Genomic DNA, 19,086 nt, shown 5'->3' with positions numbered 1-19,086 from the left:
GCTTTAGTCAGCTCTGCATTGAAAATGAATGTCCTCTGGTTCCTCCTTAATGGTTTTCATTGCAGAAACCATTGGAGACTCCAGGCGACAGCTTGGCTCCGACGCCTGCTCTCTCTTCTGACGGAGCGGGCGCGTCGCACAGCAAACGACGGGGCGTCCAAGACGCTCTGTCACACACCAAACATGAAAAGAAAACGTGAATCAGAGTTCAGTTGTATTTTTAACTACCTAAATGGGGTTTTCAATTTTAAAATAATTGTTTTTAAAAATTCCTGACCTCATTCTGGTTCATTTCTAGAATATATTTTTCATATAGTGCATATCATATGACTGGGATTTTGGTGAGTGGATTGAAGACATATCTTACAATAAAAGATTTTATTTTTAAAGCCTCCATTATCAGTAAATGATTTTTTTTTTATCTGAAAATTTTATGGAATCTAAATTAGACCAAGACCCATTTTCACATTTCTTTTCATCAAGATCCATCCAGCGTTTTTTCCGTAGCGCTATTTTTTGGAAAAGTAACGACAGTATCTGCAATCCAGATCCGATCCATATGAAATTCTGTGGTAAAACAGAGCCCCCCCCCCCCCCTACTCTACAATCTACATGACTGTGTCATGTTGCAGGTGTGTACCTGCAAGTCACCTGGACACGCCCCCTGCCCGCGCAGCCGCCTCTCGTTGGTTGCTTGTAACGACGATGCGGAAGAATCGTGGGGGGGGGGGGCGCCCATTCTTAAACGAACCGGCGCACGCCGTGACGTTTGGGTTGGGTCTCACGGAGCGCCGGTGAAGACACCTGGTCCGGTTGGTAGCCTGGCAACCATGGCCGTGAACGCGGATCCAAGTGTCGTCGTGATCGGCTGCGGGATTGCAGGGATTGCAGCGGCGGGCAAGCTCGTTAAGGCTGGATTCCGAAATGTCCGGATACTTGAAGCGACGGCAAGGAGCGGTGGAAGAATACAAACCGGCAGACTCGGTGAGAGACGCGCTCGGTAAAGTCCTCCTCCATCCGGTATATAACTGCACAATGCTTATGGCATGCCGTGATATATATATATCAAAAGTTAAAAATATATATATATTTATTTATTTGTTTGTTTGTTTCAAGCAGAATAAAAATTAAAAAAACAAAACAAAACAATACAATACCTTTTCGTGTACAAGAAACCATATATCAACCAAAAAAAAACAAAAGCCCAACAATATGTCCAAAGCAAACACCAAAGTTCATGTACACAAAAATAGCAAATAATACATTACATAGTGCTTGAAAAGGAGTGGGAAGAAGGAAACTTTCAGAAAGTTTTCATATATATTCATATGTATACTCCTTTTGATATATATATACAATAAGTTCCTGAACGGCATGCCATAATATGTGTATATATATATAAATATATATATATAACGTTTTTGATGCTCTCTCTCCCCTCTTTTACATTATTTCACTTGACACACTTGGTCCTGTGTTTCGTGTGCAGGTGACACCGTGGTGGAGATCGGTGCCAGTTACATCCACGGTCCGTCTGAGGAGAACCCACTCTTCCGTCTGGCTCGTGACCGTGGGCTCCTGCCTCCAGAGGCCCTCACCGCTGAGAATCAGGCCGTGGCCATGGGTGAATGCTTTCCAGGGGTTCCCAACTGGTTCAGTAGTTCAGGTCAACATGTACAGAAATGCAACATACCCACAAGCAGTTTGAGTATTGAGTATTGTGCAGTTGATTTGTCCTATTTAATGATAAAACATGTCCAGTATTCTAGCTAACTGGTGATTTCTCAGAAATGCAATAAACAAAACAAACATCTAATTGTTATAAATATTTCATAATCTGTGGGGATGCACAGGCCGGAAGCTGAGTAGTGAACGCATGAATCCTGCTCTGGAGATGTTTATCGAAGTTTTGGATGCTACTTCACAATTTGTCAATAAAAAAGAAACTACCTGGGCCAGCGTAGGACATTTCATGCGCTCTGAGGTACACCCCCCCCCCCCCCCCCCCCCCCGCAATTACCACAATAATTTTTTATGGTGACAATATTTGAAAAGTACTTGATAATTCATTTTTGCCTGCAAGTATAAGCTAAATAAACCCTCACCCTGGGTGTTTGTCATCGTGTACAGATAGAACAGCGAACAGCAGAGCGGTGGACGGGTAAGGATGCAACCACTAAGGCACTGCTGCGGTGTGCCATCAGTGCCAGAATGAAGGAGGAGTGCAGTGCCAATGCAGCTTGCACCATGAATGAGGTTGACCTGCTGGGATTTCAAACGTACAAGCATCTATGTGGAATAGATTGCATGATCCCTGGGTGTGTACAATAATCTCATGCACATATTCATGTTTCCAGAGTGAATGGTAAACACCTACCGGTATACGCCGCAGCATGGCTGGTACTCGTCCGTAGCTCACGGGCACATGCGCGCCCTATAAATAAAAGCATATCAGTAGTCAGCCAGTTATTAATTTAACAACTCTCCTGATGCCTTTATTTCACAGCCAACAGAGTATACTTCTATCCATCCATTTTCTTGCAGATGAGACCATCGCTCATCGTCTGCGGGAGCCTATCCCAGCTGACTACGAAGGGCGTTCGCGTGAAATGAACTGGGGGGGGGGGGTGTTTCTGTAATTATTCCATTAACACTAACGTGAATCGTATCCAGCAGTTTACCGAGGCGTCCTCCAGCTGACTTTGATGTTCCCTCCTGAGATAAAGTATCATCTAATATCCCCGTAATGTTTAGTGGTGCCTTTTTTCTTCCAGTGGTTACGAAGGCCTCATCGGCAGGCTGATGTCAGAGCTCCCCACCGAGCTAGTGAGCTACAATCGTCCCGTGCGCTGCGTCCACTGGAACAACACGGACAAGAGAGAGACCGCTGTGATGGTTGAGTGTCACGATGGGGAGGCCATTGCTGCTGATCACGTTGTTCTCACGGTGCCTTTAGGTAGACCTGAAAAAGATTTGATATTGTATAGATTATATAGATTTATAGATGAGACTTTGACAGATTGCTGCGGCTGAGTTTATTATATAATTAGTCTTGTGGAAAACATCAAATGAATCTGAAATTAATGAAATAAGCAGGATGTCAGATTTCTGACAATTATCTCTAATTAATGATGAAAAATCTAAATACGGGATCACGTGAATCCAACAATGCAACTCTAATAATGCTGCAATATATCTGTATAAAATAGCATGTCGTTACTCCTGTGTGTGATCAAATATTCCTACCATATATATATATTGCCATATCAGCCACTTCTAAAATACAGCATGTAGATAAACGCGTGTTTTTTTCCATCAGGATACCTCAAGAGGAACCACTCGACCCTTTTCAGTCCTCCTCTCCCAGGAGTGAAGTCGCTCTCCATCCAGACCCAAGCATTTGGAACATGCAACAAAATCTTCATGGAGTTCGACTCGCCCTGGTGGGATACCGGCATTGAGGTCATCTATTTTGTGTGGGAAGATGAGGTGAGATGGGTTCTCAAAGAATTAGAGCGAGTGTCGTTTTTGCCGTGAGAAACTACAGCCATCTATATGATGTTAAAGATACGGTCTGCAAGGTAGCTGTAAATGACTCAACACTCTTATTTACCGTAGTGTTGGACTGTGTCATGCTGTCGTTTTGTGTCTCCAGGAGGACATTGTGGACCAGGTAACAGATATAAGCAAATTCTGGATAAGGAAGATGTCGATTTTTACTGTGATCAAATCCTCTGAAAGGTCAGCCATAAACTAAGATATTACACCCCTGAAATGCGACAGATGAGCCTAACTCTAACCCTAAACCCCCTGCAGCCATGTTCTCTGTGGCTGGATCAGTGGGCATGAGTCAGAGTATATGGAGTCAGTTCCTGAAGACGACCTGCGATCTTCCATCACCGAGCTGATCCACAGATTCACAGGTGAATTACAAATCTGAGATTTTAACACATAACGGCCTTCACATGATGAGAATGAAGAAAATGCATGTTCATACTGTTTTATTATGAAGTAGATGGCAAAAAAAAGCAACCAATAAACACGCATGAGAAAATAAAGTTTCAATATAGTAGGTACTTTAAAAAAAAAGCATTTCCTTAAACGTAATGTGTAATTTCTACAAGTAGAGGAACTCAAATCAACAGGCAGCAACTGCAGCAAGTTATTATTTTTTAATTTGTATGGCAATGAAAAGAAAACTTAAGGCAGGGAAAAGAAGATGCAGAAGTCAACTCAATTATTTTTGTTCTTTCTTTGTCCATATTAATCTTCCAAAGTAACAGGATTATCAGGTTGCTACCGCTTAAATATTCAGGAAAAATGCAAATAAATACTAAACTGTAAGAATCATCACACGACTTCAATTATCATAAAAATGTTAAGGCTTGAAAACAAGTGGATCCCAGGAAGCAGAGACACACACGAAAGATAAACGTCTTTACAGAAGAAGGTAAACAAAGAAACAAACAGTAGGAGAACAACGACCTGCGGCTGGTGAGACGCTGGAACCGGCGCTGAGGACAGGAGCTTAGAAGTCACAGGTGATGACAGAATCAGCCTCAGGTGTGCAGAGGCCGGTCCCACCAAACCACCAGCTGCACCAATCAGAGCAGAGCAGGAGCAAACACGACCATCCACACGGAAAAATGGTGCAAATCATTTTCTTTTTCAGTCGGTATATTCTGAATTATTTCTTATATTATTCTGACCAAACAAAACGAGATCCATTATCTTAGCCTTCAAATGAAGAAAGTTCACAATTTACTAATCCTCACGAGACACAATCCAGACAGTTTTCACCAATATACTTAAAAGGAACACATTGAATGTTAAGCATAGCAATAACATCATAATTAATACGAATCACCAGAGGAACCCCCCCCCCCCCAATATATATGGCAAAGTATCCATCAACTATGGAATAACAATCGCGATAAATAAACTACTGTGCTGAATAAATTAACATTGGACTGTCATTTCCATCGTAGGTGTTTTCAATTTAATGAAATAAATTGATAAATTATTCACCTATCAATAGCATCTCTGGGGTCCCCGTTACTTTGATGTGCTTGTTTTCAGTTGGGTTTTTTATCTTTTAATTCTCATAAGGAAACATGGAGTGTGAGGATTATTTAATTTTTAATTTTTATCATTTAGATTGAGAAATGTATTAATTTATGAAAGGTTTTCTAGATTCTTTTGTGGATGCCCCCCCCCGTTACATAAACTGTGTGTGTGTTTAGGAAACCCACAGATCATACCGAGGAGAATCCTGCGCACCCAGTGGTTTCATGATCCGTGGACATATGGATCCTTCTTCAACACAGCAGTGGGTTTTTCAGAGAAGGACATGGAGAACATGATGGCGCCCCTACCTATGGAGGGATCACACTCGCAGGTGTGCACACAGACACCACACCTCGTTCAAACACAACTACAACCAGATGAAACAGCCTCACGGATGCACCTGAACCCGCACCTTCAGCCTGTCAGCTTGAACTGTTCTGTGTTGCAGCCTCTGCAGGTGCTGTTTGCTGGAGAGGCCACTCATCCCCACTACTTCTCCACCGTTCACGGCGCTCTTCTCACTGGATGGAGAGAAGCTGATAGGCTCATCTCTCACTACACCCCACGAGGATAACCAGGCTCCCTTTCAGCCACTCACATTTAGTTTCTGTAGCGTGAATCAAAACGAAAAGAAAAATTGTTTTCACGATTTACAATTTAAAAATTATTTGTGAAAATACCAAATAAATCTTTGGTTGTAATGTGTTTTATTGTTGATAAAGCTGGTCTCACAGATGTAAGTGCGTGGCTGATGTTGAGCAGGAGGATGCAAAGGGCAGGGTGCAGTGGAGACGGTTGGTTCGCTGTGGTGACCCGTGATAGGACAAGCCGAAAGAAGAACACCGAAATATTAGGTTCAATCACTGATTGAAATTTGAAAAGTCCTGACCTGCCGATACCGATTTTTGTAATAACTGCCAGCATACACCTTCAATGTTCCAATCTTATTTTATTGAACACAAACACAATATGTGCAACAGACCTGTTTAAGCCTCTCACCAAAATAAAGTGCACAGCAGTATTTTGCTTTCGCAAATAAAATGAAATGACAAGGATTGAGGTAGTTTAATAAAATAAAATAATATCTCCATGTGCACGAATGGACGATTCAGCATTTGGTGTAAAAGTTTATTCTGGTTGGTTCTGGTTAAGGATTGTGACTAAACTCTGCTCTGCGTTTGAGGTGGGTACTGTTTCAACCAAAATGCTGATATTACATCCAAATCTAAATTTATTTTGAGGTTTAACTTTAAACAAAAATGTGGAACGCTTCACGAATTTGCGTGTCATCCTTGCGCAGGGGCCATGCTAATCTTCTCTGTATCGTTCCAATTTTAGTATATGTATTACCGAAGTAATACATCAGTGGAGGGGAAGATCTCCACTATATAGAGGGTGTTTCCTGCTACCGCCCCTCATGACAGGGTGCATGTTTCAGGACGGAGGAGAGACTGTAATGGAGCTTCTTAGAGAGCATGTGGCATTGAAAATAGGAACGTGATGGAGTTCTGTTGGTTAGATACATGTTAAAGACTGTAGTGGTTTGCTGGGACACCACCTGGATCAGTCTGAGTGAGATAGCAGGTTTAACTGGAGCTTGTGAGAGTCACAGATGCATGATGGGACATGGAAGAAGGACGTCACAATGTGTGATTGGCTCGCTGGAGGCTGAGGCTGAGTACTTCTTCTCACTCCTTTTCGAATATGTATTTCCATGTTTTATGTTCACATATTTAGGTTATTTATAATTATATATAGATATATTTCTGTTTTATGTCATTCATATTCGAAATAAACAATCTAGAAGTCTGGGTGTCTCAGAACCGGAGAGTTCTCGCCTGTCCAACCCACCAGCGGGTCTGCAGCGAGCGTTTCCTGCTTTGGGGCTTTTCTTGTGCTTCCGGCTCTGAGAGGGATGACGTAGGCCAAGCTAGATAAGACCAGCCCCTCCCCTTCCTCTTTATCTCCGCTCATTCTTTTCAGTTCGTCTCTTTACCAGCACGCTCTGACTTCAGACCAGCCCCCACTTCACCCTCAGGGTCTCTGTGGTGGGGTCAGAGTCCTCCCGGGGGGGGGGCGCCTGGGGAGAAGCGCTGACTCAGCGAGCCAATCACACATTGTGACGTCATTCTTCAATATCCCATCATGCATCTGTGACTCACAAGCTCCAGTTAAACCTGCTATCTCACTCAGACTGATCCAGGTGGTGTCCCAGCAAACCACTACAGTCTTTAACATGTATCTAACCAACAGAACTCCATCACGTTCCTATTTTCAATGCCACATGCTCTCTAAGAAGCTCCATTACAGTCTCTCCTCCGTCCTGAAACATGCACCCTGTCATGAGGGGCGGTAGCAGGAAACACCCTCTATATAGTGGAGATCTTCCTCCCCACAGATGTATTACTTCGGTAATACATATACTAAAATTGGAACGATACAGAGAAGATTAGCATGGCCCCTGCGCAAGGATGACACGCAAATTCGTGAAGCGTTCCACATTTTTGTTTAAAGTTAAATCTCAAAAAATATTTAGATTTGGATGTAATATCATTATTTTGGTTGAGACAGTACCCTCTGCTGGTTGCTAATTGTATTGCAGTGTGGCCACCTCAAACGCAGAGCAGAGTCTAGTCACAATCCTTAACCAGAACCAACCAGAATAAACTTTTACACCAAATCCTGAATCCTCTATTTGTACACATTTCATACGTTTTCAATCCCATCGTTTACATCCTGCCCAATTAACCAAGCATTACCGCATCCACATCCACATTTTGCATATTTAAAAGGACATCTAAAAAAAATGTACGGTCAAAAAGGACACTCAAATAGCACAACTTGAAGAATGTGGACAGAGATGTGTTTCATCCATATTCAGCCTGCCACTAAGTGTCGCTGTCTGACCACTACATAGGATGCCTTTAGGTGCAATATATTCGTTCCAAAGCATCTTCAATGACAAAAGAGGTGTTAAAACCAGATTCAGTAAATGTTGTATTACAGCAGTGGTTCCCAAAGTGGATCGATTTTGTTTGAATTTGATGTCTTTGTTGTGCCGTTACAACAGCTTCCTCCCATCCAGCTCTTTGCACATCATTTGGTTTAGTGTGTGGCCAATCAGAGGAGGAGGAGACGAGGGCCCAACACAAGAATGCCAAAGGCCTGGTCTTCTGGAGAGGCCTTGAAGTTGAGCTCGTCATTGTTTTTCTTGAAAGCTGGATGTTCCATCAAAAGATAAAATGAAGGTCAGAGGAGAACTGTAGCACAAATCTATAGACAGCAGGAACAGAACATACTATGGTATACTCAGCTAGCCAATCACTCAGTGTGACGCGGTCCTTCTTCAATATCCCATCATGCATCTGTGACTCACAAGCTCCAGTTAAACCTGCTATCTCACTCAGACTGATCCAGGTGGTGTCCCAGCAAACCATTACAGTCTTTAACATGTATCTAACCAACAGAACTCCATCACGTTCCTATTTTCAATGCCACATGCTCTCTAAGAAGCTCCATTACAGTCTCTCCCCCGTCCTGAAACATGCACCCTGTCATGAGGGGCGGTAGCAGGAAACACCCTCTATATAGTGGAGATCTTCCTCCTCACAGATGTATTACTTCGGTAATACATATACTAAAATTGGAACGATACAGAGAAGATTAGCATGGCCCCTGCGCAAGGATGACACGCAAATTCGTGAAGCGTTCCACATTTTTGTTTAAAGTTAAATCTCAAAAAATATTTAGATTTGGATGTAATATCATTATTTTGGTTGAGACAGTGCCCTCTGGTGGCTGCTAATGGTATTGCAGTGTGGTTACTTCAAACGCAGAGCAGAGTTTAGTCACAATCCTTAACCAGAACCAACCAGAATAAACTTTTACACCAAATGCTGAATCCTCCATTTGTACACATTTCATACGTTTTCAATCCCATCGTTTACATCCCGCCCAATTAACCAAGCATTACCGCATCAACATCCACATTTTGCATATTTAAAAGGACATCTAAAAAAATGTTAAGGTCAAAAAGCACAAGAAAATAGCATAACTTGAAGAATGTGGACAGAGATGCGCTTCATCCATATTCAGCTGCAATATCACCCGCCTGCCACTAAGTGTCGCTCTCTGACCACTACATAGGATGCCTTTAGGTGCGGACTTACCTTCTTTAGCCGCCGGCTCTTTGAAGTGGACGCTGGGAGCCGGCTTTCTCTCTCTCCTCTCTCTCTTTTTTATCTTCAAGTCGCACGTGATTGGTCAAATATGGGGGGCGGGGCGAGAGACGCGCTCGCAGCAGCAGTAGCACGCGAGCAGAGCAGAGAGGGGAGGGGCGAGAGTGTGCGTCTATTAATGAAGGCTCCGGCGCGTCTCTTCAGTTGTGTCTGGAAATAATAATCATTGTTTGGCATCTGCGAAGACAAACTCCGTCAAAAACATAACCTCCTTGGCGGAGGTAATAAAAAATAGACTTAAAAAGGGGGTACCGTAAATAGCTTGGGGGAACTTTACCGCCACCTTGAGGACTCAGCCGGTAAACCCCGGCCCGGGAAGCCTCGCGTCGATCCGGGAAACCTCGCGTCGATCCGGGAAGCCGGGATCTGTGGTTCGGCCGCAGGCAGCGCTTCGTGAGGGTCCAGCCTCGCCTCCAGTAATGGATGCCACAGTATGCATCATAGGATGTGGGATCGCAGGAGTCGCAGCGGCGCGCAGACTCACGCAGGCTGGATTCCGACGCGTGCGGATCCTGGAAGCGACCGCAAGGAGCGGAGGAAGAATACACACCGGCAGGCTCGGTGAGAAACTTCGCTCAGAATATTCTAAAAACTCTCATTTTCCTGCGGAACCGATTTTCCTCTTTGAGCTTGCAATTTTGTGAAGCCACCCAATTCGCATTTTGTTCAAAATGCTGAATAGGAAAAGCGTAAAAAGACGTGCATTTCCTCGACGCTGTTATAACAGGGCCGCGAACGCACCACCATATTCCTGTTACAAACTCAGGAGCAGGACTCGAAGCATATTCTGTCTAAAGGGAGATAGCCTTCGATTCAACTTCAACACGTGAGGGGATCTAAGCCATGAACTATAACAGAACAAAGTCATCTTGAATTCATAATAATAATATTAATAATAATAATAATATTAATAATTTGTTCATTTACAGGCGATAACGTTGTTGAAATAGGGGCAAACTGGATTCATGGCCCATCCAAGGAGAACCCGGTGTTTTGTCTGGCTGCAAGTTACGGGCTCCTGGATCCAGAGGCCCTCACACCAGAGAACCAGGCCATGGACTTCACCGGGCTGCCCCAATTGGTTCACAACATCTTCACAAGTTCTGGTAGCCATGCTTTATAATGCAGAGCCTGAATCAAGGGCCTCGAACACACCTAACTGGCTGAAATTGTGTCGTCTGCTGAAATTGTTTGGATGGGATGATTGCAAATATATCCAGGCCAGATTAAGTACTGTAATTAAATTAGGTTATAATTCCGCTTTATATATTTTTTTGTTGCCAACTGCCAAACACATCTCACAAGAACTGAAGGGCAGTGATAAGGTGTATATGCACCCTGTCAGTGCATTTAATATATATAAATATAATACACAAAATATTCTAAGATTTGTACTATTTTAATTTTAGATGCGTATAATCTGCAGATATTCTTTTCATCTCTGTAAATTCTTTTATGAGGCACAGATTGCCTCACACAGGAAGAGCATGAGACCATCAACTGAACAGAATAGACTCAAATATCATTGCAGTTTGCAGTATACTACAGTACTTCATGGCCCGTGCAGCCGGTGTCCCGTTGGGTCATCGTTGCGAGTGAGTGATATTTTGTTCTGCAGGCCGGAAGCTGGTCCCTGGAACGATCCTTCCGGCTCTGGAGATGTTTTATGGCATACTGGAAGAAATTCAGCCCAAAGAAGGAGAACACTCTGCCAGCCTGTTGGAGGTCATACGGTCAGAGGTGCTTCGCTTTTAAATGACCGCAATCTTTACACTCACATGGAGTATGAGAATGTTCTTAAAGACAGGCGGGATCTTGTGTCACTCGGTGTCTGGTGCAGGTTCATCAACGAGCAGCAAAGATGTGGAAAGACGTTGATGCGCCCACCAGATCCCTGCGACTGTGTGTCATCAGTACCCTGATGAAGTATGAATGTTGTTTTAATGGGACTCCCAGCATGGATGAGTTGGACATGATGGCCCAGAGCCGGTACAAGGCGCTGCCTGGGCGAGACTGCACATTCCCAGGGTGCGTCATCCAAACATTCCAATTAATTCACCAATTTGATGGGCTGAAACTCTTTTCTTGTGTTTGCATTAAATAAAATAAACCTGGTTTTAGACCAGAACACAAGACGACGCTTCACCTCATATCCGCGGCCACAAACCAAGCGAGGGTCCAGGGTCTGTCTCGGCTTTGTGTCCAGGGGATAGTGAAAACCCAACATCTAGTTACACATCTCCATGTATGATCGATGCACATTTGTGTTGGATGTCTAAGGTCCGAGAAGAATGATAGTCAACAGCGTGACTCAAGACATTTTCTTTATCATGCAGTGGCTATGAAGGTCTAATCAGAAGCTTGATGCTGGAGCTCCCCAGAGCTTTGGTGACCTACAACAGCCCCGTCCGCTGCGTCCGCTGGAACAACACGGAGCGGAGCGAGAGCAAAGTGATCCTTGAGTGTGACGGTGGCGAGAGGCTCTCTGCTGATCACGTTATTGTGACAGTACCTCTAGGTAGAAGCAAATACTTCCATCCCAAAACTCTGATCGGTAGTTTTATTCAGGGCATGACATGTTTATGTGAATTCTTTTTTTGTTTTGTTTGATTACCTGAAACTTTTCATTAATTAGCATTAGCTACATAGCTGCCTTTTCTGAATTCCACACATTAACTTCAGTAAAACAGCATATGTTATAAATGTTGTGTTGATTTCTGTTTAAGTTTATTCTTTGTGTGTTTTTTAATTTGGTGACTGATTCAATTCAGATGATGTTATATTCAGAAGTCTGGAGGTATGACTGGAGGTATGGGGGGTGATGTGACGACCTCTTATTCAATAGTTCATGGTGACGCATCCTGTATTACACATCTATCAGTATGTGAAGTGTAAATGAAGCTTATGCTGCTGTCGGCTCTTGAAACCATTTTGTAAATGCGGGACAGAATGTTTGTTCTGCCAAATAGCTAAAGTAAACAAACCAGTTTCATCTCAACAAATGAAATAATTAGCTTTTGAACACAACTTTTCATTGTTGCATGTAATCAGGATTCCTGAAGAAGCACTGTTCAACCCTGTTCCGTCCTCCTCTCCCTCTGCACAAGAGCAGCTCCATCCAGAGACTGGGATTTGGAACAAACAATAAAATATTATTGGAGTTTGATTCGCCTTGGTGGGACCCAGACTGTGATGCTATCTGCTTCATATGGGAAGATGAGGTGAGGCATGGAGATAGAAAATGCACATTTGTTTTAACTGTTAATTAAATGCTGAAATCAAGTGGCCCTTAAATAAAACATATTTTAAATTCTGTTTTAAAACATGAGTCTGAGATTTACCATATTACTCCATGAGTTTTATCATTGTCATTGTCACTTTTGGGTTGTCAAAAGAACTATCCTCTTCAGTCAAAACAAATGAATCGACATTCCTTATGCTCTAATATGACTAATGTCAATGCTGAGATGAGTAGCGACTAATTTGAGTAACTGCGATATCAATGTTTATGACCTTCACTCAGAGATAGATGAAATGAATGAACACTTATTTTGTTGCCTGTAGAGCTTTTCTATTATCTAACGTGTTGTGGTGTGAGGTGCCAAATTGTGGAGAAATGCCTTCCGCTGAATATAATGAAACTACTGTAGATAGAACTTTGATTGCAGTGCTAAAATCACACACAAATACATTTAAAAAACTTTCAACAAGTAAGAATTGTTCGCTTGTGCGCTGTAATGTAAGTGACATTTGTAATGTAATGACACTTGTTGAATAGAGATCTTATCGGAATACCTTTGCACAAGACACGCACTTCAACCTGGAGTTAGGAAAACACTGGTTAACCGTTTATTGCCAAACATATCATATTTGGTGCACTTGGCCTTTCAGGATTTTCAGACTTCTACTTTAGAAGTTAGATTTTTATTTTCCCCGAAAAAGCTGATAGATACATGCATCTGTGTTTCCCATGAAAAATACGGATTTTGAAAAAGTTCCATAAATTAGAGCACTTAAATGAAACATTATTTTGATTTTTTGGACACATTTGTCAGAAGGTTCCATTAAGACCTTATTTTCCAAAAATTGGAGGGTTCTGACGATTACTTCACGGTGCGGGCTTTAAAGGATTAAAGTTACGGCACACTTATTTGGAGTCAGTCTCGTTTGCCTCGTAGCAGAACTGTGGAGCCTTGGCTGTGAAGTCGCAGTCACCCACCAGAACATCTTTCCGTGGGGAACTCAAAATATCCATGCCGTTGTAATTGTGTCACCAGAAATCCCTTCCTCCTTGTTTTCACAGTCCAGTGGTTGATTTAACAATTTACTTGTATTTTTTTTCCATGCTCCAGGATGCCCTGGTGGATGAAGTCACAGATATCCAGAGATCCTGGATAAGGAAGTTGCCTGCCTTTACAGTGCTCAAACCTACTGAAAGGTCAGTGCCCACAAGACAAACAGAAAAACTGATTGGTAATGTTTCTTCAAACGGACACAACCCTGATTGTAGCCTAAACCTTTAGGTACGGCCATGTTTTGTGTGGCTGGATTGCTGGACATGAGTCAGAGTACATGGAGACGCTGCCTGAACAGGAGGTCATGCGAAACGTCACACAAGTCATCCGCAGGTTCACAGGTGAGTGTAATTCACCGGACAAACTTCAGCCTTGGGCATTTTGGATCAAACCCTGGCAGCGCTAGAATGTCTGTGTGTGTGTGTGTGTAGGGAACCCTACCATAACCCCAAGGAGAATCCTGCGCTCCCAGTGGTTTCATCAGCCTTGGACATGTGGATCCTACAGTTTCACAGCAAAAGGCTCCTCAGAGCAGGACATAGAGAACATGATGGAACCCCTGCCAACAGAAGGATCACAGGCAAAGGTGCACACATGAGCGTGTTGTGTTCACAGTCTGTAAATGCTACCACAGAAAATGTGACTTTCTCTTATTGAACTGCTGTTCTGTGTTGCAGCCTCTGCAGGTGCTGTTTGCTGGAGAGGCCACTCATCCCCACTACTTCTCCACCGTTCACGGCGCTCTTCTCACTGGATGGAGAGAAGCTGATAGGCTCATCTCTCACTACTCCACCACTCCATCCGTGAAGCACAAATCACAGCTTTAAAGAAGTAGAGCTGGTTTTGTTAATTCATGTCAATTTGTATTAAATTCTTGAAGGATACAGCTTCAAATTTTTACTGGTGAAACAGCTCTTAATTTATGGAGCAAAGGTTCAGGAAAATACCAAGCATAGAATACACTTGTAGTAATGTTCATAGATCTGTTTAATAACATGTATGTACAGATCTCTGTGTTGAAAAGATTTTATGGGACGCTATTCTTCAGAACTGAAGACACCTCTTGGATGAGAGGTGAAACATCTTCAAGCTTTTGATCTATCATGACCTGGATAAGACTCTCCACAGACAAAGAATCATAAAAGAATCATTATTTGAATTAATATACCTAATGTATACAAAAATATACATTTCATTTTTAATTACTTTAAATGTTCGATTATTCTTTATTTTTTTAGTTAATCACCGAATGGCCTACTTGTGTGCAAATCATTCTAAGATGAGTTTTTCTTCTAAAAAAAAGATCATCTTCCACTCTGACCTGATTTTAGTTGTATGGCTGATTTTAAATTCAATTTAACTAAACTCTTGTCTGCTGAAATTCAAAAGACAATAGTTGTTTGTGAGGATGCCAACACATTCTGCAGAAATAAAAGCGGTATATCAGGTATTAAGAGTCGTGTGTAATTATTACGTTATTGAAAAAAAAAAAACATTTGATGAAGGAAATGAATCTTAAAAGAGGAACTAAGGTTTTCAACGTCAGGTTGCCAATCGGCATGTAAACAGTGTGGCACACCCGGAAACACGTTCGTCCAGTGAGAGGGGTTTTTTTGTGGCGCTTGTCGGACGAGCTAAATCTTCCGTTGAGTCAAACGCAGCAGGCATGAAACTGATCCAGGCGCTCCGCTGCGCCGGAAACTTCCGAACAGCCTTCGACTTCGGCGGACGTGAAGTGGCTCACTGGTTCCCCGGACACATGGCTAAAGGTGGCGCGTCGTGTCCGCCGCAGAGCGCGCGCACACGCACACGCACACACACACACACACACACATTAATAATGTAAGACTTTGTTATTTTAATGGCCGTTTGTAGGACTGAAGCAGATGCGAGCCAGCCTCAAGAGCGTGGACTGCGTCATAGAAATACACGACGCCAGAATATCCTTTCTGTGTAATATAGCGTTAACAAATACTAATACATGTAACGACAAATCTGGCAATACCTACATAGCGAATGAGCTATTATTGTTAAAAGACACTAAAAATGTCTGCTACCGGAAGTATAAAGTACTACAAGTGAAGGGTTAAAATGTGTTGATAGATATGTATAAATGTATAACATTTTATTTTTAGATAATTGAATTCTTAAGTAAAATAATAAATGTGTCGTGTTGTACGCGCTTGAGAGCGAGTTAAACTTTGTTAGCCTTTTTCCCTTTACCGTGAAGCATATTCCCTTCTCCGGGAGAAATCCCGTGTTTCAGGAGACGCTCGATGTTCGGCCACAGATGCTGATTCTCAACAAGATGGACCTGGCGGATCCGTCCAGCAAGCAGGTCAGCGCGGCTTGCTGCTTGCTTCGCGGAGTCACGCGGCGTCTGTTTCTGTCACAGCATTGTCAGAAAATCATCTCGTGCTGCAGAGAATCCTTAAAATGCTGGAAAACGGCGGAGCGAGGAACGTCCTTTACACCAACTGCTTGAAGCAGGCAGACGACAGCATCAAGAAAGTAGGAAGAGTCACAAAGGAAAACTGAGCGTGTGACTGTTGCGAGCATGAATGTGCAAATTAGACTTGTTTTTTTTTTTTTTTCTGTAGTTGGTGCCAATGGTGGTGAAAATTATTGAAAGCAATCCGCGCTTTAACCGAGAAGAGGTAAAGTCACAACATTTATCTTTGTAAAATGATCCAATACTTCCCCCTCGCCTTCTCTCCCGTTACGCCAGCACTAACTGGACCGGCCCAACTCTGACAATGTAAATCTTTCAGACTGCAAATTATTGCTTGATGGTGATCGGAGTGCCCAATGTGGGGAAGTCGTCGCTCATCAACGCATTAAGAAGGACAAACTTGAGAAAAGGTGCGTCACAGCCAGGCAGTCGTAGCCGATTGGTGTCGGAGACGACCTCCGCCTCCTCGTTTGGAAGTATTGTGATTATGAACCCGTTTCAGGTCGAGCCTCTCGAGTCGGTGGGGAACCGGGTTTGACTAAAGCGGTTCTGACTAAGATTCAGGTGAGCGTCGAGCACGGGTTGGGTGTTTGTTCTTTAGTTGGCGTCTGTGGAATACTTGCAGGTTGTCTTTGTCATCAGGTGTGTGAGCGGCCCCCGATGTTTCTGTTGGACACGCCCGGTGTGTTGCCTCCTAAGATAGACAGCGTTGAAACGGGCATGAAGTTGGCCTTATGTGGTGAGTAGTTATCAATATCCTCTCTCCTCTGTGGTCATTCCTGCTGCTGCCACATTCGTCCTTCTTTTTCTGGTATTCAGAACCAACGTCACATAATTTTTTTTCTTCTTTTCCAGGAACAATTCTGGACCATTTAGTGGGTGAAGACATAATCGCTGACTATTTACTCTACTCTCTAAACAAGTTAGGGGAGTTCAGGTGTGAATTGTGACTCGTTGATCTTTGGCATTATTACTTTGTTCGGCTGTAAGTGTTTGTTGTGTGTTTTATATCCAGCTATGTGAAGAAATATGACCTCCAAGAACCCAGTGACGACATCCAGCGTGTTCTCAAACACATTGCTGTCAAACTCAGAAAGATTCAACGGGTCAAAGCCATTACCGGAGTGGGTGAGAAAATGCTAATCCTTGAATTACTCCTGCACCACATCTTTATTAATTAAAGAAGTACTTTGACATTTTGGGAGAAATTGAATCCGTGCCTGCCCGTCTGTCTGTATGTAGTTTCCTCCCTCCCACTGCCACTCGTTCCCTGTAATGAGGTTCATGCAGCCCTTTTAAGTGAATCAATGTGATTCCCTGAAAAATGTCATGTTTTCCAAATGTTTTTTTTTTTTTACCCAATAATTCTCAAAATGATTTTACATTATATTAATATAACCCCGTTCCTTAACAACCTTTGACGGTCATATCAATTTTCTCATCTCTCAGCAAATAAACGCAAATGAGGAAGCTTCATAAAAGCCCATTATAATTAGATATGTTCTGTATTTGTATATTTAATTAGTAATTTGAACTATATATCACCTTCAACCCACAAGTTGTTTTACATGGCTATGACAACGTACTGAATCTAAATAAATCCGTTTGTTTTCCATGAAGAATAGTCCATAATAAGTGTTTCTCCCTCGCCGCTCTCTCAGGGAACATCACCATCACCGTGCCGAACTACACAGCAGCCGCTTACGACTTCATACGAGCCTTCAGAAAAGGAGAGCTGGGCCTAGTAATGTTGGACTGATCGGAACCTTTCATCGGATGCCACTGTTTGCTCACTTCACTCTATTTTAGTTCAGAAAGATTTTTATTTCTGAATCTTTCAACAAGGGATCATGATTATGTCATCGTAGTTTTAACAAAGTCAACAACGAACAGCATCTCTTGTAAATAAAATAATTTAATTTGATTCAAGTATGTCATTGTCGGCGTCCCTCCGATAGCAAGACAACTCAAAACGTTCCAGGTGGCTCTGGGTGAAATCTTCAGGAAATGTTGGGAATGTTACCAGGAACAGTCGATTACATTTTGGTGATGACATTTTTGTTAACATTGCAGTCAATGGAGCTTCAAAATGTGTTCCTCAATATCTCGGTTGATTATTGACTGATGTTTATGGAATTTGATAGTCATGTAGGGAGGGGGGCCTCTATCTTCATCTGGATCCGATCCAGAATGACGTTAGGAAAAAAATATTACATTTTAACTTTGAAAGCTCCATTTACGGATTCAAAAATCAGTTAAAAAATACATCAACTCCGATTCAGTTTTACTTTTCATGGTTGGTGTGTAAAGATACCAAGAACAATTGATAACCGTTTGACGATGATCCAGGTCACCATGTGGACGGCGTAAATCCAGTTAGGAGGGGAATGAGCTGCTCGGCGGAGGTCTGCGCTCTCTGAGTGCTCTTCTAGTTTCTGTTAGAATACATGAGCCAAATGTCTGCCAAGGTGTAAACAGGTTTATTGGCACAAAGACAGCGATAACAAGTTTTGTACATACATCTATTAATACTGTACAGTGCACTTCTAGATATGGAACAGTCTGTTGCTCCTGAGTTTCGACTACGGGTGAAAACCTCGAGCGACGTGAATAACAGTGAGAGCAGTATTTTGGCTTCCGGTGTCTTTCCCTGTCAGACGTGGATCTGAGAAAGTAGATTATTAAACTTCAACTGTTATAAAAGGCTTTTGCACCATAAATGATTGACATACATGAGAATGTAAAGAGACCAAACTATTTTTCAAACATGAAAGCAATTATTAGTTTTTGTTTCAGGGACAAAACTATGCTGATGCCAACCTGTTGGTTTATTCTCGGTTATTTGAAGAAATCTTGATGTAGTTTAGACCAAAGTTGGCTCATATGTAGAAATGATTAACCTCAATCAGTCACAATAAAGGCTGTAAACATACAAATATATTCCCTATTTTGATACATACCAGAATCAAGGACACAATTACTGATTGAGAGTTTGGCACAAGTTCCACATGACCTGTGGATTAGACTAAAAGTC

General features: G+C 42.5%; 3 protein-coding genes and 3 non-coding genes across 9 annotated transcripts; 5 read left to right on the top strand and 1 right to left on the bottom strand.

The window, feature by feature from the left end:
- Window positions 1-782: 782 nt before the first annotated feature.
- Window positions 783-5,837, top strand: LOC137895776 (peroxisomal N(1)-acetyl-spermine/spermidine oxidase-like). Of its 2 annotated transcripts, none has more exons than XM_068741288.1 (10): window positions 783-984; window positions 1,490-1,624; window positions 1,854-1,984; window positions 2,131-2,318; window positions 2,775-2,956; window positions 3,320-3,489; window positions 3,656-3,741; window positions 3,817-3,923; window positions 5,244-5,398; window positions 5,516-5,837. In XM_068741288.1, exons 1-10 carry the CDS (start codon window positions 831-833, stop codon window positions 5,639-5,641), a joined length of 1,434 nt encoding a protein of 477 aa, XP_068597389.1. In that variant the 5' UTR covers window positions 783-830; the 3' UTR covers window positions 5,642-5,837. The 2 variants fall into 2 exon arrangements, with proteins under 2 accessions (XP_068597389.1, XP_068597388.1); XM_068741287.1 differs by having other exon boundaries at window positions 1,490-1,666.
- A 485-nt stretch (window positions 5,838-6,322) lies between these two features.
- Window positions 6,323-6,428, bottom strand: LOC137897486 (U6 spliceosomal RNA). The gene has a single exon (XR_011105576.1). It is a non-coding gene; the product is annotated as a U6 spliceosomal RNA (small nuclear RNA).
- A 1,039-nt stretch (window positions 6,429-7,467) lies between these two features.
- LOC137897496 (U6 spliceosomal RNA) lies at window positions 7,468-7,573 on the top strand. The gene has a single exon (XR_011105584.1). It is a non-coding gene; the product is annotated as a U6 spliceosomal RNA (small nuclear RNA).
- Window positions 7,574-8,681: 1,108 nt separating this feature from the next.
- On the top strand, window positions 8,682-8,787 carry LOC137897494 (U6 spliceosomal RNA). Its single transcript, XR_011105583.1, has one exon. It is a non-coding gene; the product is annotated as a U6 spliceosomal RNA (small nuclear RNA).
- A 627-nt stretch (window positions 8,788-9,414) lies between these two features.
- LOC137895665 (peroxisomal N(1)-acetyl-spermine/spermidine oxidase-like) lies at window positions 9,415-15,048 on the top strand. Its single transcript, XM_068741159.1, has 10 exons — window positions 9,415-9,866; window positions 10,235-10,411; window positions 10,924-11,045; window positions 11,146-11,333; window positions 11,642-11,823; window positions 12,357-12,526; window positions 13,658-13,743; window positions 13,829-13,941; window positions 14,032-14,186; window positions 14,278-15,048. The coding sequence occupies exons 1-10, from the start codon at window positions 9,725-9,727 to the stop codon at window positions 14,425-14,427; spliced, it is 1,485 nt and encodes a 494-aa protein (XP_068597260.1). The 5' UTR covers window positions 9,415-9,724; the 3' UTR covers window positions 14,428-15,048.
- Window positions 15,049-15,191: 143 nt separating this feature from the next.
- On the top strand, window positions 15,192-17,945 carry mtg1 (mitochondrial ribosome-associated GTPase 1). Of its 3 annotated transcripts, none has more exons than XM_068741241.1 (11): window positions 15,192-15,369; window positions 15,476-15,542; window positions 15,836-15,938; window positions 16,025-16,111; window positions 16,201-16,257; window positions 16,372-16,462; window positions 16,555-16,616; window positions 16,695-16,791; window positions 16,908-16,989; window positions 17,068-17,180; window positions 17,714-17,945. In XM_068741241.1, the coding sequence occupies exons 1-11, from the start codon at window positions 15,267-15,269 to the stop codon at window positions 17,809-17,811; spliced, it is 960 nt and encodes a 319-aa protein (XP_068597342.1). In that variant the 5' UTR covers window positions 15,192-15,266; the 3' UTR covers window positions 17,812-17,945. The 3 variants fall into 3 exon arrangements, with proteins under 3 accessions (XP_068597342.1, XP_068597343.1, XP_068597344.1); XM_068741242.1 differs by having other exon boundaries at window positions 17,068-17,176; window positions 17,714-17,935; XM_068741243.1 differs by lacking the exon at window positions 15,476-15,542 and having other exon boundaries at window positions 15,297-15,369; window positions 15,867-15,938.
- Window positions 17,946-19,086: the final 1,141 nt, after the last annotated feature.

Source organism: Brachionichthys hirsutus, chromosome 7 (assembly GCF_040956055.1).
Source record: "Brachionichthys hirsutus isolate HB-005 chromosome 7, CSIRO-AGI_Bhir_v1, whole genome shotgun sequence".
In the NCBI taxonomy this organism is placed as follows: Eukaryota; Metazoa; Chordata; class Actinopteri; order Lophiiformes; family Brachionichthyidae; genus Brachionichthys; species Brachionichthys hirsutus.
This window is presented reverse-complemented; position numbering and strand designations above follow the sequence as displayed.

What these genes read in the sequence shown, in the direction of transcription:
- mtg1 (XM_068741241.1), top strand. Translation starts at nt 15,267, where the DNA reads ATGAAACTGATCCAGGCGCTCCGCTGCGCCGGAAACTTCCGAACAGCC. An exon ending in CAGACGACAGCATCAAGAAA is followed by an intron (nt 16,112 to 16,200) that starts GTAGGAAGAGTC and finishes TTTTTTCTGTAG; the next exon opens with TTGGTGCCAATGGTGGTGAA. An exon ending in CGGTTCTGACTAAGATTCAG is followed by an intron (nt 16,617 to 16,694) that starts GTGAGCGTCGAG and finishes CTTTGTCATCAG; the next exon opens with GTGTGTGAGCGGCCCCCGAT.
- LOC137895776 (XM_068741287.1), top strand. Translation starts at nt 831, where the DNA reads ATGGCCGTGAACGCGGATCCAAGTGTCGTCGTGATCGGCTGCGGGATT. An exon ending in GACATTTCATGCGCTCTGAG is followed by an intron (nt 1,985 to 2,130) that starts GTACACCCCCCC and finishes CATCGTGTACAG; the next exon opens with ATAGAACAGCGAACAGCAGA. An exon ending in ATAGATTGCATGATCCCTGG is followed by an intron (nt 2,319 to 2,774) that starts GTGTGTACAATA and finishes TTTTTCTTCCAG; the next exon opens with TGGTTACGAAGGCCTCATCG.
- LOC137895665 (XM_068741159.1), top strand. Translation starts at nt 9,725, where the DNA reads ATGGATGCCACAGTATGCATCATAGGATGTGGGATCGCAGGAGTCGCA. An exon ending in TATTGTGACAGTACCTCTAG is followed by an intron (nt 11,824 to 12,356) that starts GTAGAAGCAAAT and finishes GCATGTAATCAG; the next exon opens with GATTCCTGAAGAAGCACTGT. An exon ending in GCTTCATATGGGAAGATGAG is followed by an intron (nt 12,527 to 13,657) that starts GTGAGGCATGGA and finishes TCCATGCTCCAG; the next exon opens with GATGCCCTGGTGGATGAAGT.